We start from the raw sequence: 16,236 nt of genomic DNA on the forward strand, positions 1-16,236 counted from the left end.
TTAGCTATTGAAAAATTAATAATAAAATTAAAAAAAAATTGTTACAATTTTTTTAATAAAAAAATATTTTAAATTAAAAATAATATTCTAACTTAAATAAATAAGTTGAATCCAAAATAAAAAGGAAAAATTTGAATTAAAAATAACAAATTAACAATAAAAAATAAACTAATAAAATTCTTTTTTTATTAATAAAATATTTTAAATTAAAAATAATATTCTAACTTAAATATTTTTTTATAATAATAAAATATTTTAAATTAAAAATAATATTCCAACTTAAATAAATAAGTAGAATCCAAAGTAAAAAAAAAAAATTAATTAAAATTAACAAATTAACAATAAAAAATAAACTAAAAAATTCAATTATTAAAAATAAATTAACACCCACTATGAAATTAAAACAAAACTATTAAAAATAAATTAACAACTAATAATTAACGTAAATTAACAACAACTAATAATTAACATAGATTTTGATTTAAAAATTAGAATAATTTAAAATAAAATTGTATTTAAATAATTATAGATTTTGATTTAAAAATTAGAATAATTTAAAATAAAATTGTATTTAAATAATTATATTCAAAGAAGTAGAAAAATGCCCAATAAAAAAGATAAAGAAATAATTGAATTAAAAACAATCCAATATTAAAAATAATTAATTATTATTTGTTATTAATTTACTTTTAATAGTTTTTTTTACTTCTTCTTTTTCTTTTTTTCCTTATTTATTTAATAATTGGATTTTATTAGTTTATTTTTAATTATTAATTTGCTAATTTTAATTCCATTTTTTTTTCCATTTGGATTCAACTTATTTATTTAAGTTAAAAATTTTATTTTTAATTCAAAACATTTTATTACTTAAGCAAAGTCTTTTGGTAGAAATCACATAAGAGAAATTTTTGGCCCACTCGTTTCGAACCAACAAGTGTGGTTCATCAAAATCTTCTTTAAACTCTCCTTTTGACTTGACCCTTAACAACTCTTTTAAATTTTATTATTATTTTTACTTAACAATGTTAAATTTTATTGTTATTTTTACCAACGGCTAAATAATTGAATTCTTTTCTATTTAAGGCTTTCACCACTCATTTTCTATCATTCAATATTCTCTAGTCCTGGATGATAAGTGGAAGTCTGTGATGATGGATGGAGGGTCTACCGAAATGTTGAATAAGATATTAATTCTATACACAATTTCCTCTGGAATTGTTGAAATCTTCATTCTACGATAATAAATATTAAAAACTTTCTAATTACTAGTCAAATATACCGGTATCTAAATTCTGAAAAGCTAATATTGGACTATCAAATTAATGTTTAGTTTTGGTTCAAATTCACTTTCAATTGCACTTGTGATTTTATAGATCTAATCAATTTCAAGTTCAATCATCGACCTCATTGAGAGGATCTGACCTACAGTTCAAGATTCAAGAGTGATAATCACCATTCTTTCTATTCCTTTACAAGGTAGGTTGATTTTCCTTCGTAAAGGAGAACGTCATCAGGATGCACGTACAAGTAGTACGGCTTGGGTGGATAGAAGTACCCATGCAATTACGCATCCACTATACTATAATCACCAACTTTTCTATGTAAGGAAATTCTATTCTAAATCTTAGTAACAAAAGGGAAAGAACTTATATATAACATATATCTTCGTAGTGCTGTAAGAAGCTTTAAATTTTCAGATGATTTGAATTACAAAGTACGCAGTTTCCATCATGTGGTATACTCTGCATTAATTTTGACATAGTCATAGCTCAGATCACAACCCCATGCTTGACTAACACCTTCGCCAGATCCTGTGGACAATTCCAACAAATGCACAACATTGAATTTCAGAAAATGGAATTGATCCCTTCAACGAACAATACATAGATATTCAATGTTCGCAGGGAAGATACCAAACTTCATAAGAATTTGTCCACATGGAATATTCAAATCAGAAAACCAGTATCAAAAAGTATGAATCTGACATATGTAAACAATCTAAAAGTAAGCACAATATCATTCAAGTGAAACAAACAAATTTATTGTTCTCCACATTTCTTGATTAAACAGCTCAACTGCATTAATATTTTAGATGAAAATCACTAGCCCACATAATTCCATGTTTATGATTTGTTCTTACCTATGGAAATGTTGATTAGAACTGTGCCATGGGTCTCTCCAGCTTTTCTCAGATAAGCACTGGCTGCTGCCCTGTGACGACAAAATCTAAATCTTTAGAAACATGGGCAAGCATACAGCAGAATGTTGTTGTAAGATAGCTGATGTGATTTATAATGCCAGCAAGACACTGACCGGTCAAATGGCAATGGTTGTCCACCATCCATGAGCACAATGTCCCCGAGAGTAATGTGGAGGTCATTTAGCTTAAAAGGAATCCCTGCATACCCAGCTGCACAAGCAATACGACCCCAATTTGGGTCCCTTCCATAAATGGCAGCCTGCAGATGAAGTGACAATCCTTGATCAGATTCCTCGACCATTAATCATGGTGTACACTAAGGACCAAGTACAGACAGAAGAAATACAACCAATTTCTCCAACCTTTGTGAGTGATGAAGATGCCACTGATCGGGCAACCTTTGCTGCATCAGATTCACTATTGGCACCAGTCACCGTCACCTTGTCAACATACACCATCACAATTATCAGCAATGGCAGAATATGCAACAGGTATCTTAATATATAATTTTTGCATAGGCAAGAAATCATCTAAACTTATGCATCTAAAACGCAGCAACAGTACCACTTTATCTGCTGATATTGACAAACACAAAGAATATTAAAAGCTACAGTTTTCCTTGATCCCTTATCCACAAAGTAGACATATACCATAGAAAGGACAGTATAGATTCTAGAATAGACATGTATTTCTGAATTATACTTTCGATGAAGACTACAACAATCGTGGATTCTATACAATTAAATATGTATAGTGCTCACAATAGAAACCATATACCATTTAATAGAGCTCTAAGATGACTGTCAAGATAGGAAATACCAGACTTCCAGTTTAACAAGCTGCCCTGAGGATGGTGAAACAAAGATGACCATGTAATATTCCTAATTAGCCATGGCTAGTTGGAATATTCGATGTTGCTCAATTTTTCCTCCTATAGCTATTTATAAATATAAAGGTGAGGAGAGGGGGACATACTTCATGAATAAAGACACTTCCTAGTAGCACAATGTTGTAACTTAAAAGGTGAACCAAGGGAGGCCAAAGAACCACGTAGAGGAGTGGCCCATGTAGACACTTGGAGTGACTGCGCAGATGGTGAGAAACACGTGGCAAGAGGAAAGCTACGTTGGAGGAGGTGAGCCTTGGGATTCAGAGAGGCCAACGCTATAAAGGAGAGAGGAGCCTCCTCATTTTGGCATTCGATTATGTGCATTTGAGCTGGTCACTTTGACTTAGAGCATGCTGGCTGTTTAGCTAGTCTGCAGCACTGTTTAGTGCATTGAGTATCTCCGTTCGGAGATCTCACCCTTAGCCCCGGGGGACTTCGAGTGCCTGCTCGGGCAAGGTATTTCCATCAGTATTTTTGCAGTAGTTCCATCAGCATTTTGGCAGGAGGATTGAGCATCTTAGATAGTTGCGCAGTCTTGAGAGGGATGACGCAGTTCTTTCTGGGAGCAGTTCTGGATTGAGGTTTTGCAGGGGGATTTGTGCTAGGAGGTTGAGCAGGGGATCAACCCTTGCGTATTGGAGGATTTTGGCTGAGTTTCAGGCAGATTTGTGGTGGGTTTATTTCAGTGGCAGCGCAGAGCCTTGAGGGATTGCGTGGGTCCTCAAGGGGGCGATTTTGGGGGGTCGGCCATTTCAGAAAAGCTTCCTGGGTTTCTTGAGTAGAGTCCGATTCCAGAGTTTCAACATTTTCTAAGGAAATAGCCCCAAATCCTCATTTGATTTCTAGCAACAGTAGCAGCACGACAATTCTCCAGCAGCTTGAACGCAATTCAGAGAAAGGTCATTCCTTTGCTATTCTGAGTGTATTTCTTCACTTGCCTTGTGCAAGTCGAGGTGCCATCTTTCTGATCACCTTCTGTACTCATTCTATTACTCAGTATAATAAAATGGCTTAGCATTTCTCTCTGCATTTCTTGAGTATCTGCTTATGGTTATATTGTTATATGTTGCACCTTGTTATCTTTATCTCTTTGAGCTTCCCGGTTACTATACCACTTGTATGTCTTCTCCTATACTCTTAGACAGAGTTGGAAAGGGCTAGGTAGCCTCCAAATCCCGTCCTCTTTTCAGAGGCGACATATCTGGTAAATGCCCTCTCATTCCATCTCTGGTTGGAGTTTGTTTGTGTTTGACAGATATTCCTAATAAGGGATATTACAGTGGTATCAGACCATAGATCTGGCTCAGCCTGTGGAGCTAGCAATCTATGACACCAGGGGAAAATCCCTACATTCGTTACAGAGGTAGGAGATATAGAGACACTGGGCGTAGGTTGGAGAACACTTACGAAGAGGGAGACTGTGTTCTAGTGGTGGACGTAGAACAGGAGGAGCTTGTGGTGGACGCAGAACAGAAGGAGCTTGTGGTGGACGCAGAGCAGGAGAATCCGATGGCAGATGATGACGAGAAGAGATTTGCGGACATGCTCCTCAAATCGGTCCAGGATCTGTCGATGCAGATTGAGGTGATGGGGCATAGATTCACAGTAGTAGAGGCTAGACAGTGTGAGAGCCCACGGGTTTTCCAGGTTGGTGAGGGATCGGGTGCATCCCACCATTTGCCATGGCAGCGTGATACTACTCAGCAGGTGACCTCACATGCCCTTACACGCTCTACCATGCTCACTTTCTTAGGAGCAAACATGGGGGCTGGAGCCCAGCAGGAGGCAAAGCCCGGTCATATGGGCGATTGTTTTACAGAGTACCAGGCTTATGGGTAGGAGTTCAGGGAGGCTCTCTCATTCAAAGACTTTGTTCAACTCCAGCGAGATAGTAGACCTTGCAACCATCACAGAGGGTACCGACAATATCATGATGGTGACACCCACCGTACAGCCAGTAGATTCCACTTGCCTACGTTTGATGGTTCATCAAACAGTTCAGCAAAGTCTTGGGTGGAGACGCTGGACATTTACTTCCAGCTTAACCAGATGTCGGAGACGGAGGCCATCAAGGTGGCAACATTACATTTGGATGGTGAGGCCCAGGATTGGTGGTTCCATGGGATGGTTACACTCGGACACTCCACAATGACGACATATGCCGAGTTCACCAGGACATTGATGGAGAGGTTTGACCGGAGGGATTCGGAACAGCACTTTGTGGAGCTAATGAGGCTCAAACAGACTGGGAGCCCAGAGACCTACATTCAGATTTCTTGAGAGTTTCAGTGATGGTCCCAGATTTGTCCGCGGCACGGATGATCTACATGTATGTTGAGGGGTTAGCAGAGCCACTTCGGGGTCTAGTCAGATCCGCTAGACCAACCACCCTTTAGGATGCTATTAGTAGGACCCGGGACCTACAGGATGTCTTACCCAGGACTCGGACACCTTACACCCAGCGACAGGCTTTTCAGCTTAAGGGGAAGGATGTGAGGATTCCGCCTTCGAAGGGGAATCTAGGACGAGTACAAATTGATGATGATGCCAGGAGGGAGTTGAAGAAGAAGCGGTTGTGCTTCACTTGTCAGGAGTTGTGGGCACCGGGACATAGATGTGCTACTGGCAAAGCACATTTTATTGAGGTCGTCTCCGAGAGCAGTGGGGAAGAGGATGAGGAGGATGATGTGGAGGTAGGAGGTAGTCATGCTACGCAGGATCGTTTGCCACCTCCACCACCAGCAGTGGGTGGTGTAGCTTTTGCACCTACTGGAGGAGCCCTTGCAGCATTGCGAGGAGTTCTCAAGTATTTGACGCTGCACGTACGGGGGATAGTACGTGGCTAGCGAGTATCAGTTTTGGTTGACAATGGGGCAACCCACAACTTCATTGATGCATAGATGGTTGAGTAGAGAGTTATACAGACAGAGAGCTTCAATGGGTTTTCGTTTTGGTCCCAAGAGATCAGACCATGGTGTGTGCACGTTATGTACCAGAGTTATCCGTGACGATGGGCACTTACACATTCACTGACCACTTGTTCGTGGTCGATATTCCGAACACCAACATGATACTGGGTGTTCAGTGGCTCATCACTCTAGGGAAGGTCATGACAGATTGGAAGACCCTAGAGATGGAGTGGGATGATGAGAAGACAAGGAGGCATGAGAAGATACGGGGACAACATACATATCCGCCTCAGACTATTTCGGCTCATCAGATGGAGGCAGTCTTCCAGAAGGGAGACATAGAGTGGGCAGTGGAGCTGTCCGCATCGGAGGTAGGGACTACAGGGCAGACAGTGCACCCAGAGATACAGTCCATCCTTGACTGGTATGCCATAGTATTTGGGGAGATTCCGCCAGGACAGCCACCGGACCGGGGGTTTGAGCACACCATTGAGCTTGAGCATGGCATATAGGCAGTGATTACTACCCCCTATAGGCATCCCAAGGCCTATCGGGATGAGATTGAGCGGGCCATTAAGGAGTTGCTGGCTCTTGGGCACATTCGGCCGAGCACAATTCCTTTTGCTTCTTCCGTGGTGTTGGTGAAGAAGAAGGACGATACATTGAGGATGTGCATTGACTACAAGGCCCTGAACAAGAAGACCCTGAAGAACAGGTACTCCATACCCAGGATCGATGAGTTGATGGATGAGTTGAGAGGAGCCCGGTTCTTCTCAAAGATTGATTTGAGATCTAGGTACCATCAGATTCGCGTGAGGAACAGGACATTCCCAAGACCGCCTTCAGGTGTCACTATGGGCACTTTGAGTTTTTGGTGATGCCCTTCGGGCTAACCAATGCCCAACTACATTCCAGTGTTGCATGAATCACATCTTCCGTAGTCACTCGAGGAAGTTTGTGTTGGTATTCTTTGATGATATACTCATCTACAACAGGACTTGGGAGGAGCATCTCTAGCACATTGAGACAGTATTACGCATCTCGAAGGAGCAGTAGTTCTACACCAAGCTCTCCAAATGTGAGTTCGGGTTGACAGAGATGTTATACTTGGGACACATCATAGGAGTGGACGGAGTGAGGGTCCACGAGGAGAAGATCAGGGCCATCAGAGATTGGCTGGAGCCGAGAAATGTGACAGAACTTCGAGGATTCATTGGCATTTGTACTTACTACTGGAAGTTCGTCAAGGGTTTCTCACAGCTTGCTGCACCCCTGACAGATTTGACGAGGAAGGGGGCATTCAGTTGGTCAAATTCAGCACAACGAGCCTTTGATAGGCTCAAGGAGGTCATGAGCAGCTGCCAAGTGCTTGCGTTGCCAGATTTTACGCAGCCATTTGTTTTTGGAGTGTGATGTGTTGGGAGAGGGAATCGACGCAGTGTTGATGCAGGGAGGTCACCCTATAGCCTTTGAGAGCCGGAAGCTCTTTCCGCACGAGAGGTTGTATTCTATATACGATGCTGGCCATCATGCATGCATTGGCTAAGTACCGGCAGTATATGGTGGGTAACAGGTTCAGGGTGAGGACTGATCACAACAGCCTCAAGTTCCTTTTGGAGTAGAAGCAGCTACAGGAGAGGTAGTAGAAGTGGATCAGCAAGATCCAAGCATATGACTTTGACATTGAGTATGTCAAGGGTAAGAACAATGAGGTAGGAGATGCCCTTTCACGTAGACCAACCATGTTGTCCCTTATGAGCTTGGACGCAGACTAGAGGGCTCGACTCTTAGTAGAGTACTCCAAGGACAGATTTGCATGTGAGGTTCTGGATGGGCAGGTGACGAATGACAAGTACAAGGTGGGCGATGAGATCATCTACTACAGAGACAGGATCTTCTTGACTGAGAGATCTCAGCTCAAGGAAAAGATACTTCAGGCATCACATGATTCACCATTGGCAGGCCATCAGGGGTTTACCAAAACCTACAGAGCCATTAGAGAGAGGTTCTCATGGAAGGGCCTCAATGAGGACGTACTCCAGCATGTCCGGGAGTGCAACGTTTGCCAGAGGAACAAGGGGGAGATGAGCCATCATGCAGGATTATTGCAGCCTCTTCCCATTCTGGAGGGGAAATGGGAGAATATTTCGATGGACTTCATCATAGGGTTGCCCATGGTGCAGGGCAAGGATTGTATCTTTGTCGTCGTTGATCAACTGACAAAGTACGCGCATTTTTTCGCCATATCTGCACACTACATAGTAGCACAAGTGGCCGAGTTGTTCTTCAGAGAGGTCTTCAGGCTACATGGTCTTCCTAAGACCATCATCAGTGACAGGGACAGCCATTTCATGGGCGGGTTTTGGCAGGAGCTTTTCCAGTTGGTGGGGGCAGAGTTGACATCGAGTACCAGTTATCACCCACAGACAGACGGGCAGACAAAGATAGTTAACAAGTGGTTGGAAGGCTACTTGCGTAACTATGTCAGTGGGTAGTAGAGAGCATGGCTGAAGTGGCTGCATCTAGGGGAGTATTGCTACAACACTACACATCACATGTCCATCGGTATGTCACCATTCTCTATGCTTTGTATGGATATCATCCTTTATCTTTTGCTAACGTGATGTTTGGTGCTAGCAAGGATCCAAGAGAGTCAGGATATTCTCCGAGCTCTCAAGGATAATATCGCTACAGCACAGAACCAGCAGAAGTTGTATGCTGACAGGGGTCGGGTGGAGAGACAGTTTGAGATAGGGGACCTGGTCTACCTACGATTACAGCCATACCGACAGTCGTCACTGAAGCAGAAGGGGGTTGAGAAGCTCAAGCCCTGCTTTTATGGGCCATACAGGGTGATACGCAAGATTGGATAGGTTGCATATGAGTTGGAGCTACCCCAAGGCAGCAAGATTCATAACATTTTTCATATATCATGCCTAAAGAAAGCATTGGGGCAGCATGTGATAGTCACAGATGAGCTACCACCCACGGATGACAAGGGGCATTTGGTGTTCCAGCCAGAGGCTATTATTGATACCAGGGAGAGGCGGCTGCGGAGCAAGTCAGTCCGGGAATTCTTGGTGAGGTGGAGGAATTTATCGGAAGAGGATGCCACTTGGGAGAGTGAGAAGATATTGCAGCATCCATCACTTTGACAAGCAACATTTTGCTGGGGGAGACTGTTATATTCCTAATTAGCCATGGCTAATTGGAATATTCGATTTTGCTCAATTTTGCCTTCTATAGCTATTTATAAATATAAAGGTGAGGAGAGGGGGACATACTCACTTCATGAATAAAGACACTCCCTAGTAGCACAACGTTGTAACTTAAAAGGTGAGCCAAGGGGGGGCCAAAGAACCACGTAGAGGAGGGGCCCACATAGACACTTGGAGTGACTGCGCAGATGGTGAGAAACATGTGGCAAGAGGAAAGCTACGTTGGAGGAGGTGAGCCTTGGGATTGAGAAAGGCCAATGCTATAAAGGAGAGAGGAGCCTCCTCATTTTGGCATTCGATTATATGCATTTGAGCTGGTCACTTCGACTTAGATCACGCTGGCTGTTTAGCTAGTCTGCAACACTGTTTAGTGCATTAAGTGTCTCCGTTCGGAGATCTCACCCTTAGCCCCGGGGGACTTCGAGTGCCTGCTCGGGCAAGGTATTTCCATCAGTATTTTTGCAGTAGTTCTATCAGCATTTTGGCAGGAGGATTGAGCATCTTAGATAGTTGCGCAGTCTTGAGAGGGATGACGCAGTTTTGGATTGAGGTTTGGAAGGGAGATTTGTGCTAGGAGGTTGAGCAAGGGATCAACCTTTGCATATTGGAGGATTTTGGCTGAGTTTCAGGCAAAGTTGTAGTGGGTTTATTTCAGTGGCAGCGTAGAGCCTTGAGGGATTGCGTGGGTCCTCAAGGGGGCGAATTTCGAGGGTCGGCCATTTCAGAAAAGCTTTCTGGGTTTCTTGAGTAGAGTCCGATTCCAGAGTTTCAGCATTTTCTGAGGGCAACAACCCCAAACCCTCATTTGATTTCTAGCAACAACAGCAGCACGACAGTTCTTCAACAGCTTCGATGCAGTTCAGAGAGAGGCGATTCCTTTGCTATTCTGAGTGTATTTCTTCACTTGCTTTGTGCAAGTCGAGGTGCCATCTTTCTGATCACCTCCTGTACTCATTCTATTATTCAGTGTAATAAAATGGCTTAGCATTTCTCTCTGCATTTCTTGAGTATCTGCTTATGGTTATATTGTTATATGTTGCACCTTGTTATTTTTATCTCTTTGAGCTTCCCGGCTACTATACCACTTGTGTGTTTTCTCCTATACTCTTAGACAGAGTCTGGAAAGGGCTAGGTAGCCTCTAGATCCCGTCCTCTTTTCAGAGGTGACATATCTGGTAAATGCCCTCCCAGTTCATCTTTGGTTTGAGTTTGCTTGTGTTTGAGGGACATTCCTGATAAGGGATATTACAAACCAAAAGTAGAAGAATGTATCATGATTACTTCTAACATCAATGTTTTAACAAGCTAAAGATAGGTCTGGAAATCAGTAACATTGCTCCTCGTAGCAATCTGGAATTCCCCAATGTTTGAAAGTTTAGGTTTTAAAATTGTAAGAAAAGAAGCTTAAATGCAATAACCAAAAGAGTTTGAGGATAAAATGAAAAATCCAATCTAGAAACAATAAGCATGTCTGATTCTAACCAAGTGAATGTAAGGAAACCATGGAATGAAAAATTTGCAGCAGCATGGAAACATGGATCTTTGTAGCAAGAAAGTGTAATGTGTAGTACTGCAAATAGTCCATGGAACAAAAGGAGTTGACATTATCTGCAATGATTGGTCAAATGTGTTTGCAACCAACAGACTAAGCAAGATGCAATAAACTGACAGAATTCACATGACAATCAACAGACAGGAGAATAGTTCCACTTGATAGCAGTAGGAAAGGTAGTAAAGTACGAATACTAATACCTAACAATGCATTGTTGTAGGAAATCTGAGGAAATAATATGGCCTCACTTCCACTGACTCTCTGGCACTAGAACTCCATCGAAAATCTTGTGCTACTCTTCCCTCAATCTCTGATGCTTTGGCTTGAACTCTCTCCTGCTGAATCTCTGCAATTGGATCAGCTTGATTTGCCCAAGGAACTTGCTTTCCCTCTAACTTGATGTGTTTATCTCCATCCCCATCAACCTGCTCTTATAATCGCTCGTTGGATCACCAACGGCCATGATTAGATCTCCATCAATGGCTAAGATCATTTCAAACTCAGTCCATATGAGTTTCTAGAGCATTCGCACCTTTCTTTAATTAATTCTTATTAATTAACCAATTTTCCTAAGTTAGATTTAGGAAATTTTTTAATGATGGTTAATTAATTTAATTAAGGCATTTCGCAAGCTTATCCCACGAAACCTTTTTTGGGTTTTAGCAGATCTCGTGTTCTTAGCGTCTCTGACACAAATCGAGACTAGAACATTTGTCCGATGCTACAAAAACTAACACTCCCTCTTAGCAAGGAAGGTGTTCTATCTTATCCTTTAACATCTTCTCTCACATTGCTGATGTTTAACATCCGTAACAACCTATCACCATCCACCAAGCTATTGTGCATACTCTGATTCATCTGCTAACTCTGTAGCTAAACCATCCTGCATCTGCGTTGTTGCCGACATCTGCACTGTGCCTCCCTGCACTGCTGCCAACTTTGCTTTGCGTTGTAACTAATCTCATGATGTTGCTACTGCAACTACTGCAACTGAGAACCAAATCCCAACAAATGGCTTTGCAATTGTCCACTAAGCCTTTGACTGCAACTGGCTCTGCACTGCCTATTGAATAACTATCCGCGCCCAACTGTCACTGGGCTCCTCAGTAACTGATTGCTACCAACTCTGCAACAACCCCTCAGAATTTGATTGTTCTTGCCAAATAATACAATCCAACTGCTATTGAAATGTTGTGGGCCCCTGTAGCAAGGGTCCTGATCCTTGTGAAGAATCCGCATCAACTAGATTAGGTTGCTACTCCTCATATGGATCCTGCTTGTCTTGTAACTCTGAAGTATCATGCTCCTCATCTATCTGGAGGTATAACTACTACCAATGTGAACTCCTCCAGCCTGGAGGTCAACTCATCGATCTCTGCCGAAGTTGTTGCCTGTTTCTCCCCCTTCTTGTCCTTCTTCTTCTTTGGACATTGGGTACTGTAGTGACCAAAATCACCACACCTGAAGCATTTGATCTTCAACAAATATTTCTTCTTCTTTTCTCCTCCCTTTGAGCCTTGTCCTTGATTGGGACCTTTCTTCGCTTTCCCTTTAGATGCAAGGGCTACATTCTCCTCATCTTTCACAATCTTCAGTCCTTTGCTACTACTACTACTGGTATTATCTTCGACAAGAGCAAGCCTCATCTCCTCTTGAGTGAAATCACTCCACAACCGATTCCATTCAAGTAGTTTATCTCATCTAGTGATACCCTAAACGAATATTTCCCACTCCTTGGTGAAATCGTTGAGAGTTGTACGCACTAGTTCACTGTCGAGAGGTGTCTCTCCAATTGTTGGAAGCTCACCTTGGACATTCTAAATTCTGGTGAGATAAGGAGTCACTCCCTCACCCTTCTGCATCCTAGTAATCCTCGACTTCTCTTTCAAAAATATTTTTCGGTTCTTAAAGGATCCTAGAAAAGCTTTGCAACAACATCCCACATTTCTTTGGCAATATTCTTGCCAAATATATGCAAAACTATATGATATCAAACTCCATCGAGGATTATCCTCTTCGCCTTGGCCATCTCTTTATTGTAGTTCTCTAGTTGTTGTTGATCTGTAGGTATGGCTACAACATTCTCTGCATACATCTTTAGACCATGCTCATCTAGAACAAAAGTCATTTTGGATTTCCAAAGACAATAGTTAGAGGCTCCATCAAGCCTATCCTAATCTCTAAGACCTGTTGTGGCCATTTTTGTGAAAACACAAAACTGGAAACTAAACAGGTATCTCCTCCCTCTCCTGCTCGGCCTCTCTCTATTACTCACACTCCCTCTAGAAATGCACAGATTGCTACCGATTGCCTTCGGATGTGCCTTCTCTGGCATTCACTCTTCTTGCTATCTCAACTGGGCAACTCACTCAACCTTCTGGAAGTCCTTCTTTGGAATTTGACACACGATCTACTGCTCTTTCATCCAACCACACGAGTGCTTTTGTAGGTGACATCTACAACTCTCTTTTCAGTAGCCCTATATCAACCCATCAAGAAGTTGTTCAAAAAAGAAAAAATGAAAATCAAATCAAAGTTACCTTTTGTGATGGCTTTTCATCATGACATCTTGCTTGCCGGCAACATCCTGGACATTCATAAACACATCTCCAAGACTTCATATGTCAAGGGACTCCTTACTTTACAAACCTTATCACAGTCTTCTTCTCTATGGAGATGTCACGATCAATTCTTCTACTCGTTGGATGTTGACTTCTTGTGACAGTAGTTGCATCTTTCACGATCTCTTCTTTCTTTCTTCACATACTGCTTCCTAGGAAATTTCCATACATAGTTCCTTCATCTTTGTCAACTACCTCATATTCCATATGAAGGCATATTATGTTGATTTCATCTTATCAATATGTGAACCATGCCTTCATGCATCTTTTCAAATGAAGAGATCTTTGATCATGCTCACGAGGTAGAGCATTTACACATGTTATCTGCAACTATACGATGACATGACTTAATCTATCAAATATATACATACCTTTTTTCGCCTTCTAGTCATCTAGACTTCCTTTCTTTGATTGAGAGTACTTCAATCATCTTGACCTACTACACTCCTTTGTCACCATACCATCATCCTTCTAAATAATGTATCCCACACAAGGTGGAATGATCAGCGAGACACTTGCTTCTTCCAAGTAGAGGTGAACCTTTTAGTGAAGATTCCAATGGAGGATCTTGATTATGCTCATCCGACAAATAATGATGATGATGTATGATGAATTCCATCTATCATGCTAGATGACCTTCTTTCAAGCATATGTACTATATATGATTTCAATGAGGTTGCCAAGAGCTACTTCCTTTATATGATAATTAATACATCTTTGTAGACTTCTACTTCAGCTATTCTTTCAAACTTCTATAATGATGCAATGAGCTCTTGCTTTAACGGTATGCTTCTAGTATGATGTCATCTTATACTAAGATGCATCTCGTCATAATACTTCTCATCTTGACTGCCATAGTGGAGATCTTTTCACCTTCTACTTCTTGCTATGCATTGGAAAAACCCTAAAAGTGAAGATCTATCCCTTTGGATTTTTTCTCATCAGATTCTTCCACTTCTTCGGTGATATGTGGTTCATTTCTTTCTTTCCTCTTGTTGTCCTTCTTGAACTTCGGACAATCTCTCTTGTAGTGCCCATATTCCTGATAGCCATAGCATTGGACTTTTGACATATTCTTCTTCTTTTTATGAGAAGCCGATTTCCCAAACTTTCCTTTCTCTTAGCCATGGCAGTAAATGCTTGAACTTGTTCACTTGGCCCCACATCACTCTTTTCTTTCAACTTGGTTTCTTCAATTTTACACAATGATAAATGTTCACTGAATGGGGTGGCTTCCTTTTTTCCAATGATGCTAGATGTGAAGTTGCCCCATTCCTCTAGAAGTGTATTGAGTACTATGGTGATCATTTCTTTATCAGACATTATTTCTCCCAACTCTTTTAGTTGGTCTCTTATTTTTGATACCTTCATAAAATATGGGGCTATTCCATCTTCCTTTGAGATCTTCATTTTGTACAACTCGTTCCTCAAAGATATAACTTCTCCTGCAGTACTTATAGAGAACAATTCTATTAACTTTTCATATATTTCTTTTGATGTCTACAACTTTGATGCATAAGGTATGAGGGGATCCTTGTGGATTCAATGAGAATCCTTTGAGGCCTTACTTCCCCTTTCATATACTTTGCTAGAGCTTGAGCTTCTTCCTTTGGAGGCTTAGTAATTGATCCCTTAACATGTTGAACGACTTCATTTTCAATGAGGATCAAATTTGTCCTCTTCTTCTGTGCAAAAAAGTTTGATGACCCAACTAATTTATGGCTTTCCTTGCAAAATGAAGTCATTTTGATAGCAAATTCAATCATAAATATAAAGGTATTTACTTGTCAAGTGAAGATGCTCCTTGATGACAATATCTTCAACTTGATGCCTTCTTGATTTTGATGATGCCATTGATAATAGATGTCTTCTTAAGTTCTTGATGAAGATGTCTTCCTTCAAAAGTGATCCTTCAAAGAGAGGGAGATCACCTTGATTCCTTGATGATGATGACAACACCTCTTCTTGCTTCCCTTGAATGTAGAGACTTCAAGATGCTTCAATGTGTAGTCCTTCTAGGTAGGGTCCTTGAGATCTTCTTTGATGATGATGTGCGAGCTTCCCAACAATGCTTCAAGTGAGAAACCCTTCTTTTGATAAGCTAGGGTTTTGAGGTCTTCTTTGCTTGTACTTGGTCTTTGTGAATGTCTTCTTGAAATATTGGTAATTTTTGGGTTTGCTATGTCCCTATATTGAAACTCTAACTCATTAGGGTTTGGTGGAATGTGTAGGCAAGACCCTTATAATGTCTTCGAAATGATTTCCTTGGTATGTGTGTGTTTGTCTGATCAAACCCTAGTCTAATCAAATTTGTTATATAAACTCTTATTGATATTTTGTGAAGTTGGGTTTGACTAATACATGATATGAAATACCTTTGCATGATGATGAAACGCTAAGTATTTATAGTTATGTCCTTTTGGTTGAAACCCTAGCTTGGTCTAGGTCAATATAAGTCTAATATATTAATGTTCTCGAACATATGATATGCTTATGCATGGTGATGAACTCCTAGATTCATGTGTTGACCTAGTTATTGATGGTCATAAGTCTTGGGATTTAATTTGGGTCCTTGTCTGAGATTCTAGGATGATGATATTTGGAAATCTAGGGTTTTGCAGTGGAAAGCTAGTAGGAATTAAATTCTCTAGTATGTGTGATATAACAATCGGAGATCTATTCATATAATAATTATTAAGATTGTGAAAATGAAATTCTAAGGTTTTGGAGTTGAATCTTAGTAGAAGTAAAATCTCTTATGACAATATAATGATTTGAGATTTGTGTAAGATTGTTGAAATCTGAGTTTTGGTTGGGATTAATGGTTGATTGAAAATCTAAGGTTTG

The 16,236-nt window shown here is 40.8% G+C and overlaps 1 protein-coding gene across 4 annotated transcripts in view; it reads right to left on the minus strand.

Moving 5' to 3' along the window:
- Nucleotides 1-1,342: 1,342 nt before the first annotated feature.
- The window catches only part of LOC149230849 (arginine biosynthesis protein ArgJ family), a 291,055-nt gene continuing 276,161 nt past the window's right edge, over nt 1,343-16,236 (minus strand). For 3 of the 4 annotated variants that reach the window (XM_089379077.1, XM_089379075.1, XM_089379076.1), the window contains 4 exons: nt 2,563-2,640; nt 2,314-2,459; nt 2,141-2,211; nt 1,343-1,811 (listed from right to left, as the gene is read on the minus strand). In XM_089379077.1, the coding sequence (XP_089235203.1) occupies nt 1,729-1,811; nt 2,141-2,211; nt 2,314-2,459; nt 2,563-2,640 (378 nt within the window). In that variant the 3' untranslated portion in view covers nt 1,343-1,728. The remainder of the gene's footprint in view (nt 1,812-2,140; nt 2,212-2,313; nt 2,460-2,562; nt 2,641-16,236) is intronic. The other variant, XM_089379078.1, reaches the window with a different exon arrangement.

The sequence above is a fragment of the Pinus tabuliformis genome, chromosome J, assembly GCF_031772625.1.
Source record: "Pinus tabuliformis cultivar Carrire ecotype Pingquan chromosome J, CPIR1, whole genome shotgun sequence".
NCBI classification, from domain to species: Eukaryota; Viridiplantae; Streptophyta; class Pinopsida; order Pinales; family Pinaceae; genus Pinus; species Pinus tabuliformis.